Raw genomic sequence first — 16,196 nt, 5'->3', positions numbered from 1 at the left:
CCATATCCACCAAGCTCCAAGGATCACAAGAGAGTTGAATCCTTTTCTTCGCTGTTTTTAATCATTTGATGAGATTGATACCACTAATCCTCAAACACCAGATGATGGGGTTCAGATGAAAAGTTCTGCAGCCCAACATGCCCTGACAGTTGAAACCACACCTCCCGAGCAAAGAAACAATTGGTGAGGAGATGTTTCATCGTCTTGTCATCTTGATCACACAAGGGATAGAACATCGGATGCGGTAAGCCATGCCTCGCCAACCGGTCAGCTCTCTAGCAACGGTTACAAATCGCCAACCAAATGAAAAGTTTACACCGTAGAGGCGCCCAGGTTCTCCATACACGTTTCCATGGCTTGAAACCAATAGCACCGGTGAATAAGGCTCTGTAGGCTGATTTGGAAGAAAAAAAATCTCCCGATCCTGTCCATGTCCCGATGTGTAAATCTTGTATTTCTGGTTGCAGTGTGATACCTTCACACTACTATAAAATCGGTCATATATGCCAGCCCATCACTGCCGGTTTATAAGCCTCGTATGAAAAATCAGCCAATATGACTTATGAACCGGCAGTGATAAGGGGCATCACTGTCAGTCGATGGTTTGAGCCGGCAGTGATGCCCTGCTATAGCTTCATTGCTGGTTTTTAATACCAACCGGTAGTGAAGGAGTGATCGGACCTGAAATTTCATTCTAATTGACTTTTGGCTCACAAAAGCTCACGTCCAGCTCTCTCTCTGCCTTACACATCCAGCTCTCTCTCTCTCCCTTATCCTCCCCACCTGTCTCGCTCCTCTCCCATCAGCCTCACTCCTCTCCCATCGACCTCCTCCCCGGTCTCCTCCCCCACCGGAGTGGAGGCCTCACTCCTCTCCTCTCCGGCCTCCTCTCCCACTGGCTCACTCCATATCTAAACTTGAGGAGGCGGCAGTTGGGGTCGGGGCGTGGTGGGTGCGCGGCAGGCAAGGATGGCACGACTCCACTGCGAGCGCCCATGGGCCACAATGGCGAGTGTGCGGTTGGCCACGTCCCTTACCTCGCCTGGAGGAGTAGGTCTCATACGCGCGCGTCGAGGAGCTTGGAGGAGTAGGTTTCCTGTGCGCGCCACGTCCATCACTTGGACGGCTGCTAAGATGGGCCCTGGTCGGTGGAGTCCCTCTTGCGCTTGCCAGGCATCGGTGAGCTCGATAAGGATGCCATCGCCATTCCTTGTGTAGAGGAGAGGGCTGGATGTTTGTGATTGTGATTGTTTGTGAGCTTCTAGTGTTTGTGATTGTAAGTTAGTACTGTAAATAGCTTGATGTTTGTGATTGTTTGTGAGCAATACTACCGCAGCGGCGGTGCACGGCGGGAGCGGTGATGGGAGCACCGCGTCGAGCGGCGATGGGAGCGGCAGCCGAGTCGGCTCGAAATCGAGCCGGCTCATTTTTTTTTGTTTTCTGGAAGGAGCAACACAGTCGGCTTAAGAACTAACAGTGATCTGTGAGCTCCAAAACTAATAGTGAAGGTGGTTTTGAAGCTGGCAGTGAAATCTGTTTCTGTAGCAGTGTCAATGGCTTCCCACAGCTGCAAGTACTCTACCAAAACATCAACAAATAGGCATCCCCTTATGTCCCGCACCCACTGCCAGGTTTGTAAGGCTTGTGCTACTGTCTGTTGCTTCAGGTCTCATCTCGGAACTGTAGTGATTAGGGATGGCACAATTTGCATAATGGAATGGCCATGGAGCCATCGATCTATCCAAAACAGCGTCGTCTGGTCGTTACCAACTTGAGTGGGCATTGAGATTGCAAATAGAGTTGCAGTATTGGCGTGCACTGGCAACTGGAGTCCTACCCAAGGACGGTCCGGATGGGTCTTATTCAAGCATAATCATCGCATGCGAAGCGCCCATCCAAGCATTTCTAGATTATGAATGCGAAGTCCACCAAGCTCAAGTGGTCCTTATACCTTGCTCCAAGCCACGAGACAGTTCCCACCATTGACTTGCTCTCACCCTTTCCAAAGAAAAGCCCAATGCCTCTTGTCAATTGCTTCAATTACCCACTTGGGGAGGTCCATGGCAATCAATTGGTATATGGGGATGGTGGTGAGGACAACTTTAACCAGTATCAACCTTCCAGATTTATCCATAAGAGCAGCCTTCCAACCAGGCAGCTTGTCAGCCACTTTGTCAATCAACGGCAGCAAGTCAACCTTAGTTAGCTTCTTAATTGAAAGCGGAAGTCCTATATAATTGCATGGGAAATCTATTACCGCACACGGTAATGCTGCTTGGATGACCTGTCGATCAATTTCTTGGCAACGGTTGGGGGTTGTCGAGCACTTCTGCAGATTAGTTTTAAGATCAGATGCATCCCCAAAAAGAGCAAGTACTTCTTTGATCAAGTTCAGCTCACAAGGGATAGGACATAGGAAGAGGACGACATCATCCGCATATAATGACACCCTGTGTCCTATGGAGCGAGTGGTCAAAGGCTGTAACAACCCCTCTCCGCTTGCCTTGCTGATTAGCGCATTTAGCACGTCCATGATAAGGATAAACAATATGGGGGACAGAGGGTCCCCTTGGCGTAGCCCTCGACGAGGCCTAATAACTTTCCCCAGCTCACCATTTAACAACATCCACGTGGTGGCTGAGGATAGTAGATTACACATTAGATTACACCAAGATTGGCTGAACCCAAGGTGAGAGAGTACCTCCATGAGAAAGGGCCATGATACCGAGTTAAAAGCTTTTGAAATATCGAGTTTTAGGAGTAACCGAGGCTCCTTTTGTTGGTGAAGTAGCTTCGCAGTTTGTTGCACAAAGATGAAGTTACCATGAATGCATTGACCACAGACGAAGACACTTTGATGGAGACTGAAAGGGGTCGGTGACATCCCAAGAGGGGGGAGGGGTGAATAAGGACAGTTAAAACTAATCGGCTCCAAAAACTTCACAAGATAAATTTTTATCAATTTCTATCTTAAAATGCTCTAGATTTATCTAGTGTGTCTATTCTACCGCTCAAAAGGGTTTGCAACATATAGCTAATCCTAACAAACTACTCTAGGAAGGTAAACACACAAAGGTAAATTGCAAGTATGTAAATGCGGAAACGTAAAGAAGGTAGAGAGCAAACTTGACATAAATAATTTTTATCCCATGGTATCAATGACATAAACACCACCTCTAGTCCACGTTGGAGTAGCCACCTAGGATATTGCTCCCAGTCGGCACCCGGTCACTACCCTTGTGCCACCTAGCCCTCAAGTAGGTTGAGCCACCAAGTCACAAAGGCATGGCTCACCACAAGCCTCTCTATTGGTCACTTACCATCCTCTTTACTTCGGAGCTTGAGCCACCAAGGAAAGAGTCTGCGCATCCCCATATAAGCTTCTTGCCGTTGCTCCACACGAAGCTGAAGGGTCGACAAGCTTGAGCCACCAAGGCTCATGATGCCGGTGAGTTACCAAGACTCTAAGGCGTCAGGGTACCGCTTGGTACAAGGTAGGATCACTATCCCCTCTCTAGGCAGCAATACCTAGCAACAACTCTCTATAGGGCTAATAGCACTAATCACTCCTTAATCTTGTGCTAATTGCCTTGGATAGTCACTTTTAGCACTTTGGTGGTTTGGATGTCTCCTCAAGTGTATATGAGCTTCTCTAGACTCCAACACACGTAAATGACCGAGTGGGGGGGGGGTATATATAGCATCAACCCCACGAACTAGTTGTTGCTCCAACGGTCACAATTTTCGTGAACGCCAGATGATCCGGTGTGCACCTGCTCCAAACATTGGATTATCCAATGTGGATCGTCCACAAAATCTAGCTGTTAGAGCCACAATTACTCCAGTGAAGCCTCTTCTATATACGCCGGACCATCCAACGTGTTGTCCATTTTCCACTCAACAGGAACCTCGTGGACTTTACTCTGGTGACTCCTTCCAGATCTGCGCTGGACCATCCGGCGTGTATAAATCCTTTTTCCAGTGAACACAAAGAATTCCCTCTGGACTTTTCTCCGACAACCTCTGATGTGTACGTTAGACCATCTGGCGTGTACAACTTGAACTCCTTCTGAAAACACTCCGGCGTGTTCATCTGCTTCAGTGCCAGACCATCCATCGTGTACAAGCATTAAAGCTTACTTCTAAACAAATCCTCTGGCGTGTACAAGCTCCCTAGCGTCAGACCATCCGGTGTATAGAGTTTTTCCAGAATTCGTCTAATTCCAACTTATTTGAGTTCTATCTTCTTGTTCAATTTCTCAAATGTGCATCCATGAGACCTACTAAAGTAAATACTTGACAAATATGTTAGCTCCATTGACTATGTTATTATTAATCACCAAAATCACATACATGCTCTAAAAGGACCATGTTCGCTATAAAGGCACCATGCTGGACAGCCTTGGGGAAAGCTGGTTTGCCATGATCTTGGCCACATGCTTAGCGAAGCTATGGATTGGGTTTATTGGCTAATAATTTTTAGTATGGATGGTGTCCACGTTCTTCAGTAGTAGGGTCAGGTACGCTAAGTTAAGAAGTCCCAGCTTACGCTCATCCCCTTGTTGTAAAACATACAAGGCAGCAAAATGATTAACCTTGATGATATTCCAACATGATCGATAAAACCTCCCTGTGTACCCATCTGGCCCTAGGGCCTTGTCCGGTGGTAAATCTTTCACCGTCGCCCATACCTCATCCACTGCAAATGGCCTGTCCAATGAGGAGAGATCAAGGGGCTCTCAGTAAAAGTTTGGGAGGTCCAGCGTAGTCGTTCTCTCCTCCGCTGTGCCAAAAAGCTCGGTATAGAAATTGTACACCGCTTCATGCTTTCGGTCTAGATGCATTGTTGGGAAGGTGAACAATGAAGATTTCCATGTTATAGCTCAACTGAGCTAACTGAAGTACTTTTCCAACTGAACTGACTGAACTGATTGAGCTCTATTTGTGATTGCAAGCTTGCAGCTAGACATCGATACATATCGATCTTTTGTATGCGCTTGGAGTTGGAATAATAGTAATTTAGATGTCACTGGACTGTTATTGATTATTTTGTTGCAGACATAAGTCTGAGATGAATACTGTATTGCATGGTGGAACCTTTTTCTTATGGTAATCTATATTTTGCCCACAATGTAGTTGGATTTTGGAATTGTGGAATGGTCAAATGATTATAACATATGTGATATATGTAATTATTGCTTTTACTCAATATACGAAGAAATATTCGTGACCGATAATATCCGTATCACATATTCGATCTAAATCAATCCGTATTCGTGATCACCGAAACTATCTATATCCAGCACTATCTGTATCCGACACTATCCAATTGTGATGTGTTTCAACTAGTTAATAATGTTATGTCGTGAAATTTTGAGTTTCCGTTGTAACGTATGGACACTCAACTAGTAAAAGGTAAAAAGAGATAGAGAAGTAGATGCTAGCACGATTGTTGTTGCAGATTAAAGATGTCCAAATGGGTCGTGCCTACTGGGTCAGCCCAAGGCACGACACTGTAGGCATGGCCCAGGTACGGCATGGCCCGAGCCGAGATGGGTCAGGCCGGCACGGCATGAGGCCACAGGCCGTTTCTGGGCCGAGCGCGTGGCACGACGTGCCGGCACGGGCACGGCCCAGCTAGGCACGATCTAGCCCCGTACACATGGGCCCGACTATTTTCTATTTTCTATTTTCTATATTTTTTTAATTTTATAGCTATTTTTTATCTATTGTTTATATTTTTATCTATTTTTTATATTTTTTTTTAATTTTGTAGCTATTTTTTATTTTATCGGACCGGCTGTATCGACGGGCCGCCCGTGTGCCATTGAGCCGCCCGTGCCTGTCGTGCCCGTCAGGTCGACCGTGCCTCTGAGTCGCAATCGTGCCCGAGTCGGCTCGACATGACACGATGACTGATGAGTCGTGCCGTAGGTCGAGGGGAGGCACGCGGGCTGACACGACATGACTCGTTACAATAGCCAGACCGTTCGGACCGTGCCGAGCCGAGCCCGTAACCGGACCGACCCGAGTGGTCCATTTAACCATCTATATTGCAGATAAACAAACTGGCATTCCACATGTTGTGTTGGTACGACAATTTCTTATCTCGATCATACCTACCAGCTGAAAAGCACGTGCCTATACCCTATATTTTGCTTGGGATCAATCGAAGAAGCGCGCGCGTAACCAACAAGCCCACAACAACTACAGAGCATCTGCCATACCCATGGAGGACGACCAGGTCACAGCTGCTGCGCGGGACCTCGCCGCATTGTCCATGCTGCTCCTCCACCACCTCGGCAGCGGCCACCAACAAGAGGAACTCCAGATCAACATGGCCTTCTCGCCCATGTCCTTCCACGCCATCCTCTGCCTCCTCGCGGCCGGAGCCACGGGCACTGTGCGCGACCAGATAAACTTCTTCCTCGACCCCGCTGATGCCGATGCACATGCTTCTCTCACCTCGAAGGTGGCCTCCTACGTCCTTGTGACCCACGACATCAACGAGGCTGAAGACGACGACGACGACGCGCCACCACCCGAGGTCCGATGTGCCACAGATATCTGGGTGGACTCCTCGCTTGTCCTCAAGCCCACCTTTGCGGCCATGGCCGCCTCCAGGTACAAGGCAGAGGTGTGAGCCATCTCCTTTAGAGGCATGGTACGTATATTCTCTCTGCACATATTAGAGGCCCAATCGTCGATCGGCTGTTGATCCGTTTCTAATCCAGCTTGCTTTGCTTGCATGTACGCCATCGTTCGATGATACCTTGCATATATCGATCAGCCTGTGCAAGCCAGAGCTGTGATCAACGAGTGGTTCGAGAGCAAGACCGGCAGCCACTTGAAAGGCCACCTCCCTGGGAGCTCCATTGGCCCCTCCACGCTTGTTGTCCTCGCCAACTCCCTCTACTTCTGAGGCTACTGGTACGACCATTTCCTGCAGGACATGACACGGGATGGCACCTTCTACATCTCGCCCGGCCACGAGGTCACCGTGCCCTTCATGGAGGGATGCTACCTCCATGACAGGATGCACATCGGTTGCTGTCGGAGGGTGAACTCCTCAAGCGGGGATCCGGAGGGACCCCCTTTGAGATTCGGCCGGGGGGATGATTCTGAATCCGCTTCGTAGGTGAAATAAATGGGAGTAAATGAGATGTAGGTGGAGGTGGAATGATCGGATGCAGAGGGAAGTAAATGCTCAGGGGATTTTTAGACAGGTTCGGGCTGCACTGAGCGTAATACCCTACTCCCGTGTGTATGCTATAAATGCTCCAGAGAATGTCTCTCTGGGGATCTGCTGTGTTACAAGGATGTTTGTTTAAGTCTAGAGCTTCGTGCTCCTTGTTCTTCGGTTGATCCAAGCCTCTGTGTTTTGGTCTTTCGGTCCTTCAGACTCGTCTAAGTCTCGGTCTAAGTCGTGTAAGACTTGGCCCTTCTTCTCCGGGGAGCCCGCTATACTTATATACCCACCGGGGCGGTAGCGTGCCCAGAAAGGATGGCACGAGTTTTAAGGCGCCATAAATGAAAAGCAACCATCATGGGCAGCTTGAGGTGACGGGGGAGTTGAAAACGCGCCCCCGTCTGGTCTTTGTCATTATTCGGCTTTTCAGCGAGTGCTGCGGGGGGGGGGGCACCGGGTAGCCTCCGAGCAACCCCGCGTGCCCACCCGATCAGAGCAGGCCTGACACAGCAGGGCGGCAGGCGGTGTGCCTCGAGCCCTGCGATGTTATCCCGAGGCACGCCGGATGTCACGCGATGGGACCCGTGCATTAAATACCCCCACGCCCCCTGCCAGATCGTGGCAGGGCTTGACAGCAAGCGTGGGGGGAGTGGTTGGAAGTGACAGGCCACGCGCCCTCTTAAATGCGGCCTTGGGCCTCTCACCAGTTGACACCTCACCGCTGAGCCCCTGTGGGGCCCACCGGCGGAGGACTTCTCAGTCCCTCAGGGAACTGTGAGTGCTCGGGGGCCACTGCTCGCAGCCCCGAGCACTCTCTCCTGGATATGCCCTTCTTTCGGTCCTCGAGGAACTCGGGTGCTCGGGGGCCACTGCTCGTGGCTCCGAGCGCCCTCTCCTGGTACTGTACTGCTCGGGTCCTCGGGGAACTCGGGTGCTCAGGGACCACTGTTCATGGCCCCGAGCACCCTCTCCCGGGACTTGATCTTCTTTTACCATCGGGGAACTTGGGTGCTCGGGGACCACTGTTCATGGCCCCGAGCACCCTCTCCTGGAACTGGGTCTTCTCGAACCTCGGGAAGATAATCCCCGAGAGAGGGCGCCACGCGGCAGACTGCTGTCCTGGCCTCGGGACTTGGGGACCCCTGGTTTCCATGTCACCGACAGTTGCCATCCCGACTTCAAGGTCCTGCAGATGGCCTATGCCTCCGGCATGTGCGAGCAGCGATTCTCCATGTACATCTACCTCCCAGACGACCGCGACGGCCTGCCCGGCCTGGTGCACGAGCTAAGCTCCAACCCGGCCTCTTTCCTTCACGTGCCTGATCAATGGGTCCCTGTCGGTGAGTTCAAGATCCCGAAATTCGATGTGTCCCTGAAGGTGGAGGCCTCCCGTCTCCTTGGAGAGCTCAAGCCGGACCTAACGTTGTTTTGTCCCACCGGCGACTCCTTCTCCAAGATGGTGGCGCTGGCCAAAGAAGACGATAATGAGGACATGATGTCATCTATAGCTGTGCCCTCGGTCGTCCACCAGTGCTCCGTCCATGTCAACGAGGAAGGCACTGTCGTGGCAGCAGCCATCGCGCTGGAGATTCTAGGATTTGGCATGGACACTCCTGATGAGCATGTTGCCGACTTCGTCGCCGACCACCCCTTCCTTTTCTTCATCAAGGAGGACCATAGTGGTGTAGTTGTTTTCGCTGGCCAGGTTGTTGACCCTCCATCACACTAGTTAATCAATTGTATAGTTAACCCCTTCTCCTTCAATTTATTTATTTGCTAGGTCACAGAAGTATTTTTATATTCGATCTATCATCATAATAATGTCTCTGGAGTTCTTTTACTGTTCACATACGGGTCTGTTTGCTTTGAACCGTTTACAACTTTGCCTACAGGTGTGCTCATCGATGTCTTTTACCATCTAATATGCTCGAGAAATAATCTCTGCATTTGACTTTTACTATTAGGAGACCAACACTAAGATCTAAATTCATGCAAGAAAAGTAATCAAGTTTCTTGGAAACACCATCCAAACACATTTAGGCAAAAAGACAGCCCCGCCGTCCCACCCCGCCCCCGCCACGCAGCCGCGTCTCCACCCCGCCTAGCCGGCCTGACATGACACGGTACGGTGTGCCTTAGACGTGCCTAGCCGGCCTGACATGGCACGTTGCTTTACGGGCCGTTCCATGGGCCGAGCCTTCGGCACTCGAGCTGACACGACATGGTCCAAAAGACTAGCCGGGCCTATCGAGCTGTGCTCTAACCAGACCATGCCTCGGCGTGTCCGTACCATACCAGACCAGCCCATCAGACCCAGTTGATCAGGGCTGGCATGCGTTCCAAAACACCCTTAATTAAATAGCTATAGATTGGTGATTCAATTGACGTCACGGTCTGCGGGATCTTAAGGCTTGTGGCTACCCACGGTGGCTTCCAAACCTGTGCTTGAAGTTATTTTCTGCCTGGGGCTTCGAATCTAGCATGTGCAGCAGGACCGCAGGCGATGCCAGGACCAAGTTTCCTGGAATCTATGCAACTACTTGCTTCGTTGTTAGGTGAAAGAAAAAAGCTGCGGGTCCACGTGTAAGCGAAACAATGGAGAGGAAGGAGAATTATATGTGAAAATAAAGAGATTATATATACCGAGTTCAGTTCTAGGTCCTATTTTAGAGAGGTTATGATGTTAACCATATATTTTTGTAGCTGAAAAAGCAAATATAGCACCTGTATAACATCACAGTAATGTAGCCGATAGTTTTAGCTTCCTTTCTTTTCGCGCAAAAAAGAGAATAGTTTGCTTCTTTTTTTTTTCCTTTTGCTTGCCGGCTGTGCGGGGTATCAGATGATCGATTTGAGCCTTGGCCTTTTCCTAATGCCTTAACCCTCTGGGAGGCATGGCACCAGGTTCTGCATGCCCCTGCTATATATATGTGCTACTTGACTATGTATGAATTGCATTCATCCCCCCAAATATATAATCAAGATGGCTAATCCCCGACCATAGATAACTTTTCTCTCCAACTGAAAATAATATATCATGCATCGATCACTTCTCCGCTTCTCGATCCAGTAATCATATGTAAGTTGCTCTATTTACATAGCTAGCTCTCACATAATACGTATGCCTTCAGTGCGTTTTACTGCAGGAGATAATTCAGCCAATATTACCCTTTCTTGTTTGAAAAAAATGCATGTCCTTCTATCAATTTTTATCATGATGTTTATATAATGTAGTCGCGTTGTTAAAATATGAAGGATATAAAAGTCGTTGGGATACGCTTCTAAACTAGATCAACATGCAACTTCACATACACACGATGCAACATTAATTAATCACATGAAAATGTGGAGATTTTTGTATCTCTCACCTAATAGATCTTCATTGCCATCAAGTTTTTCCGCTTGGCCACATTGCCTGAGACCGTTCTTTAATGTGTGCTATCTCATGCTTTGCTGATCATTTCATAAACCAGATCGATCTTGACTTTGCTCTAATACCACTTATTATGTTTATATGTCCTAAATACAATATGAAATTGCCAGATATGTCACGAGCTTGGGTGATGGTAACAATGAAGTAAATGAAAACCAAAATAATAGCGACGAAACAAGAACCGTATAAGAGAAGATTTGGCGAAGTCAACCACCAATTCTTTAGGCACAACTAACCTCTAAAGAGTATGAGCGATCATCACTCTCAAACCCCCTCGAATTCTTTGATTCTTTGGATGGACACGCCGTTTTATTGGCCTTAATTACATAGTGCTCCCGAGTCCTGAGTACTCTAGCAGGAACTCATGGTAGCGGGAATGCTTAGGCCGGAATAGGATACGGGACAGCTTTTACAACATTATATATCGAGTATGTAATTTTGACTTGTGTCAATTGATTGGTGAATCCATTTCAGAAGCAAGGCAGAGAAATCGATGGCAGGAGTAGAGGTCGTGACGTATGCATGGAAAGAATGGGGTCTCCAAGCGCTGGTGCTGCTCAGCTTCACGGTCCAGGTCACGCTCCTCATCTTGGCGGAGTTCCGCCGGTACATCGACTCCGGCGTGCTAAGGGCCTTCGTCTGGTCGGCGTACATGCTGGCCGACGCGACGGCGATCTACGTGCTTGGCCACCTGTCCGTGACCAGCAGGTCGCCCGAGCACGAGCTGCTGGCGCTCTGGGCGCCGTTCCTGCTGCTGCACCTTGGCGGGCAGGACAAAATCACCGCCTACGCCATCGAGGACAACAAGCTGTGGCTGCGCCACCTGCAGACGCTCGTCGTGCAGGTGGCCGCAGCCGCCTACGTCATCTACGGGTCCTCCATCATCGTTGGCGGCAGCCGGCCCTTGCTCCGGTCGGCCACCATCCTCGTGTTCGTGGTCGGCGTCGTCAAGTACGGTGAGCGAGTGTGGGCGCTCAGGTGCGCCGGTACTAGCCCAACTGGAAACTACCAGAGTGATATAGGGATGAGAAGATTTAATCTAGTGGTGCCGGAGCCTTTCACAAGTCGCTTGGATCCAGAATACTTCCTATTAAATGCTCACCTACTATTGGATTTTGCCAAGGATAGGTTTAAGGGGCCGTTACCTCGTCTATTTTTGTATGGCTCCAGCAGTCCAGGATCACAGTTGCATGGGGAGGAGGACTTGTACAAGGTGGCCGAGATGCAGCTCTCGCTCCTGCACGACGTCTTCTACACCAAGGCTGAGGCTACGCACACTTGGTATGGCCTCTGCATCCGTGTACTTTCGTCGCTGGCCGCCGCCGCCGCATTCTTGCTGTTTAATATACTACTCCTGGGTGATCATCATCGTAAGCTCAAGGGTTACAGCAGAGTAGATGTGGTTGTTACCTATGTCCTCTTCGTTGGGGCCGTCGTCCTGGAGACTGCGTCGCTTTTGAGGGCCATGTTCTCGAGCTGGACATGTGCTCTCCTGCTAAAGTACGGATCGGAAGGAGTTACTGTGTGTACTTCTCTTGCCCATGTACCTGTGTATCTCCGCCGGCTGGTCCGTGCGGCAGAATGGAGGAGGAGGTGCAGCTGGTCGCGCTCCATGGGGCAGCTCAACCTGGTTCAGTTGTGCGTGCGCAGCAGGGCCAGCCGAATCAGAAGCATAGCGAGATGGATGGGAGTCGAGGACTGGTGGAACACGCTGGCCTACTCGTGGTCCATCCCCGTCTCGAAGTGCATCGTGCAGCTGCTGCTCAAGAGCATCAAGGCGAAGCAATGGGGTCGGGAGGAGTGGGAGAGGAGAGGATTGTACGGGGACCCGGCCTGGATTGTCGAGTCCAAGTTGGAGGAGAGGATCCTCATCTGGCACATCGCCACTGAGGTCTACCTGTGGTGGTACAAGGATCAGAAGCAAGCAGAAGCGGAGGCCGGTGGTGCTCATCTCGTCGAGGCCGCTCAGGCGCTCTCCAATTACATGCTTTTCCTGCTTGCCTCACGTCCCCACATGCTGCCTCCCGATGCCAGCCGCCATGACTATGTTGTGCTGTGCTATGCTCTCACCTGTCACCTCAAGTACAGCACAGCCGAGGATGTGCTCGGCTTACTGCAACGCTACGCGGATGCATTGAGGACTAACTCTGCATCTGAGTTCGAATTATCCTGTAAGAATACTAACCGGCTTGGAGACAAAGCGTTGAGGGGAGGATGCTCGCTTGCTGCATTCCTCGTCGACCGACAAGACTCGCCGGTTGGTGACACGCTGCAGATGATCTGCCAGGTGTGGGCGCAGATGCTGTGCTGCGTTGCCGAGGAATGCAGCGCCAATTCTCACGCCAAGCAGCTCAGCAGCGGCGGCGAGCTCCTTACCGTCGCTGCCCTTGTAGCGAAATACATGAGGTCAACGAGGTTGTCTGCGTACTTTCACATAGAGTTGTGTGAGCGTACGAACGAATGGTAAAATAATTAGCAAGTGTTAAACCCTCCCGGGCCACGTATTGTTTGATAATGACTCAATCGGATAAAAATTTTAGTCCTAGTTAAAATGACTTCTAAAAGCGCCTATATAAGGGCCCGTTTGGCAGAGCTCTAGATTCAGCTTCTGAGCTGAATCTGGAGGAGCTCTGCCAAACGGCAGAATTTGGCTTTAGCTCCCTGAGTGAATCACTTCTCCTGATTCACTGAAATGAACTAGAAGCTGAGGAGCTGAAAAAAGTAGCTTCTCCTGAGAAGCTGACAACGCTGATTCTCCTGATTCATAGAGTTTATCCTAGAGAATCATTAAGAATCACTTTCAGCCACAGAATCACTTCCTCAGAGAATCAATTTTTTTAGAGAATTTAAATCAGGAGAAGCTCTGCCAAACAGACCCTAAATATAAGCCATATTTGTACATGTAATATTGTACCATCAATAATGGATTATCTCCCATAGTTTTCCCCAAGGATTTTTTCACGTAAAATCTATGCCTCTTGTGTCCAATTTTCTCAACACGTATGTTTATTTATAGAGCCAGGAACAATCCTCGACGTGACAACACATCTTGTGTTACAAATTTACAGGTTTATGTCTAAGAAAATCTATCTCTAATCATTACAATAATCAAATCACATCAGAAGATTACAACCAAACCGTATCTATTTCTTTCTATACTTCCAACAATTCCCTTCAATAGCAAATTTTTCAAGTTGAGATTGCGATTGAAATCTTCCAGCCGTCAAATTGTGTCACACCAAAAAATTTCCAGAGAAGAGTATAGAAAGATTAAAATAAATAAAATAAAAATTCACCTTATCTCTCCCCCCCCCCCCCCTCTCCCTTTCACCATCACTTACAATGTACAATGCCACTCATCCTCGTTGTGCACTGTGTTCACCGTCACCCCATCTTCTCTGTCCTTTTTTTTTCCTCGATCCATCGCGTCGCACTGTGGCCATCGTAACCGACCATCCTTCAGGCAAGTCTTATCCTTCCTGATCAATAGTCACATTAGGTCGATTAGGATGTTTGACCTGATCAATAGCTCTTTCAGATAGAAAAAATGCCTTAATCAAACATCACACGACCGGGAAAACACTCCAGTCACAATAGCACTTGAGTAATGGACAAGCCGTCATATCCCTCTCCTAGATCAACATCACATTTAATGTGCCTCACTACTCAAGGGTACTTGAGATGTCAGGCTACCGGTCAAAAATAAAGAGAGAGAAAATGTTACAATTTGGTTAGAAAAAATGTTATCGTTGCTGCAAGTGCGTAATTACGGCATCGTAGGGGGAGCCGTTGTCACCCCACATACCTTTATAACTGGAAGCAGTAAACTACTGTTAGTCCTCATGCCACTAATCCTCTACCATTAGAGAGCTCCTCTCATTCCTTAGACCTTCATTCCCACATCACTTCGCCATGGATTCCTCCCTGGACAGATGGCAAACCTCGGAGGTAAACGAATCCTGTAGACTCTCGTCGTGCAGATGGCCGCAGCCACCTATGTCATTGATGGGTCCTCCATCATTGTTGGCGATGGACGGCCCTTGCTCCTGTCGGACACCATCCTAGTGTTCATGGTTGGTGTTGTCAAGTACAGGGAGCAATTGTGGGCACTCAGGTGCATCAATAGTAGCCCAACTGTAAACTACTGGATTCGTACAGGGTTTATAGTGTCTACTGATCACACAGTGTATCTGGCATGATCCAGAAGCCTTCCTATTGGATTTGTGTTCGTGGTTGGTGTTTAATTGACATCACTGTAGCTGGTCAGACAACATCCTATTGCTAGCCAGATTGCATTGGATTTGTGTTAGTTAAGTTTGTTGTATAGTTAGAGATAATTTGTACAATTAGAGATAATTTGATTTAAATATCAACGAGGATATATAATTAATATTATATATTCTATAAATACCATATACCTATAAAGGGTATATGAGGATTATCTGTATCCTATTTGATACGGGACTAGTCGTAGTCGCTATGGAGTAGGGTATGGATATAAGATACAAGGGAAACTAATTGTACCGAATCAGAAAGCCATACCCTATTCGGAAAGGATTCCTAGATATTTGGGAATCTAACAATCCAGAAAGATTACGCCCAAAGGAGTCCAGGTAGATCACACCCGAGTTCTCCCAACTATAAAAGAAGGGGAAGGGGGCATGTCCAAGACAAGTCAGATCAATCTCAAGCATTCATATATGTGAAGTCACAAACCATTAAGCAAGTCTAGTCAGATAGAAGACCAACACCCATTGAAGATCCACGGCAGGAATAATCCCCTACTCGATTTGATCTTTAGTAGTAGATACATAGGAATCCATCTACTATACACATCCCATTGCACTCTATGATCCTAAGAATAAACAAGGCAAGATAGAACGTAGGGCTATTATCCAATTCAAAGGCCCGAACTTGTATAAATCTATATATCACTTTGCGATACTCTTCAACGACTATGCATGTATCCCTATTTTCCCATCTAAACAATAGATAGTCATGTAAAAATCCTCGATAACTGGCGTTGTCCATGGGGATACGAGTGGATTAGTCGACATTAGAAGATATCACGCTTCCCAATATGGCAGACTCAGATCTTGGGTCCTTCAGCGATTTCATCCCCCACATTTATGCCAGGCTGAACGAGTTACCAAAGATCTGTCGATCTACGAAAGCAATATATAGCTAGTCAACTTCTAAGTCAGTTGTTAAGGCAATTTCCTAGGTATTCGCACTAAGAGGTTAGTATCTTCGATCTCCGTACCTGTCCCAACTATCAGTTACATAAGCTATCGAAGAATCAATGGCTCCGATGAGGAGATTCCAAAGGATGATCTCTGATTTACCGACTTTGATGCCTCTTCCTCTTCGAAATCATCTTGCAACAAGGGAGAGTATCATGAGGTAAATGTCCTTGAAGTTAGGGATCAAGGGGATGAGGGCAATCCCAACAATCCACCTAACCCGGCTGCCAAAGACGTCTCGCCTACTGCCACCATGCCACAAGGGGGACTAGCCATGGTTCCAGCCACAGGAAAAATAATCAGTTGGTCGCTCTGACCTCCCTGGCGAACC

At 48.4% G+C, this 16,196-nt stretch overlaps 1 protein-coding gene and 1 pseudogene across 1 annotated transcript; both read left to right on the top strand.

Moving 5' to 3' along the window:
• Window positions 1-6,229: 6,229 nt before the first annotated feature.
• LOC133923764 (serpin-Z1-like) lies at window positions 6,230-8,935 on the top strand (annotated as a pseudogene).
• A 1,084-nt stretch (window positions 8,936-10,019) lies between these two features.
• On the top strand, window positions 10,020-13,114 carry LOC133923400 (uncharacterized). The gene is made up of 2 exons (XM_062368711.1): window positions 10,020-10,268; window positions 11,097-13,114. The coding sequence occupies exon 2, from the start codon at window positions 11,116-11,118 to the stop codon at window positions 13,087-13,089; it is 1,974 nt and encodes a 657-aa protein (XP_062224695.1). The 5' UTR covers window positions 10,020-10,268; window positions 11,097-11,115; the 3' UTR covers window positions 13,090-13,114.
• Window positions 13,115-16,196: the final 3,082 nt, after the last annotated feature.

This window comes from Phragmites australis, chromosome 7 (genome assembly GCF_958298935.1).
Source record: "Phragmites australis chromosome 7, lpPhrAust1.1, whole genome shotgun sequence".
NCBI classification, from domain to species: Eukaryota; Viridiplantae; Streptophyta; class Magnoliopsida; order Poales; family Poaceae; genus Phragmites; species Phragmites australis.
The sequence above is the reverse complement of the archived record's forward strand: the minus strand, read 5'-3'. Positions and strand labels throughout refer to the sequence as shown.

What these genes read in the sequence shown, in the direction of transcription:
- LOC133923400 (XM_062368711.1), top strand. Translation starts at nt 11,116, where the DNA reads ATGGCAGGAGTAGAGGTCGTGACGTATGCATGGAAAGAATGGGGTCTC.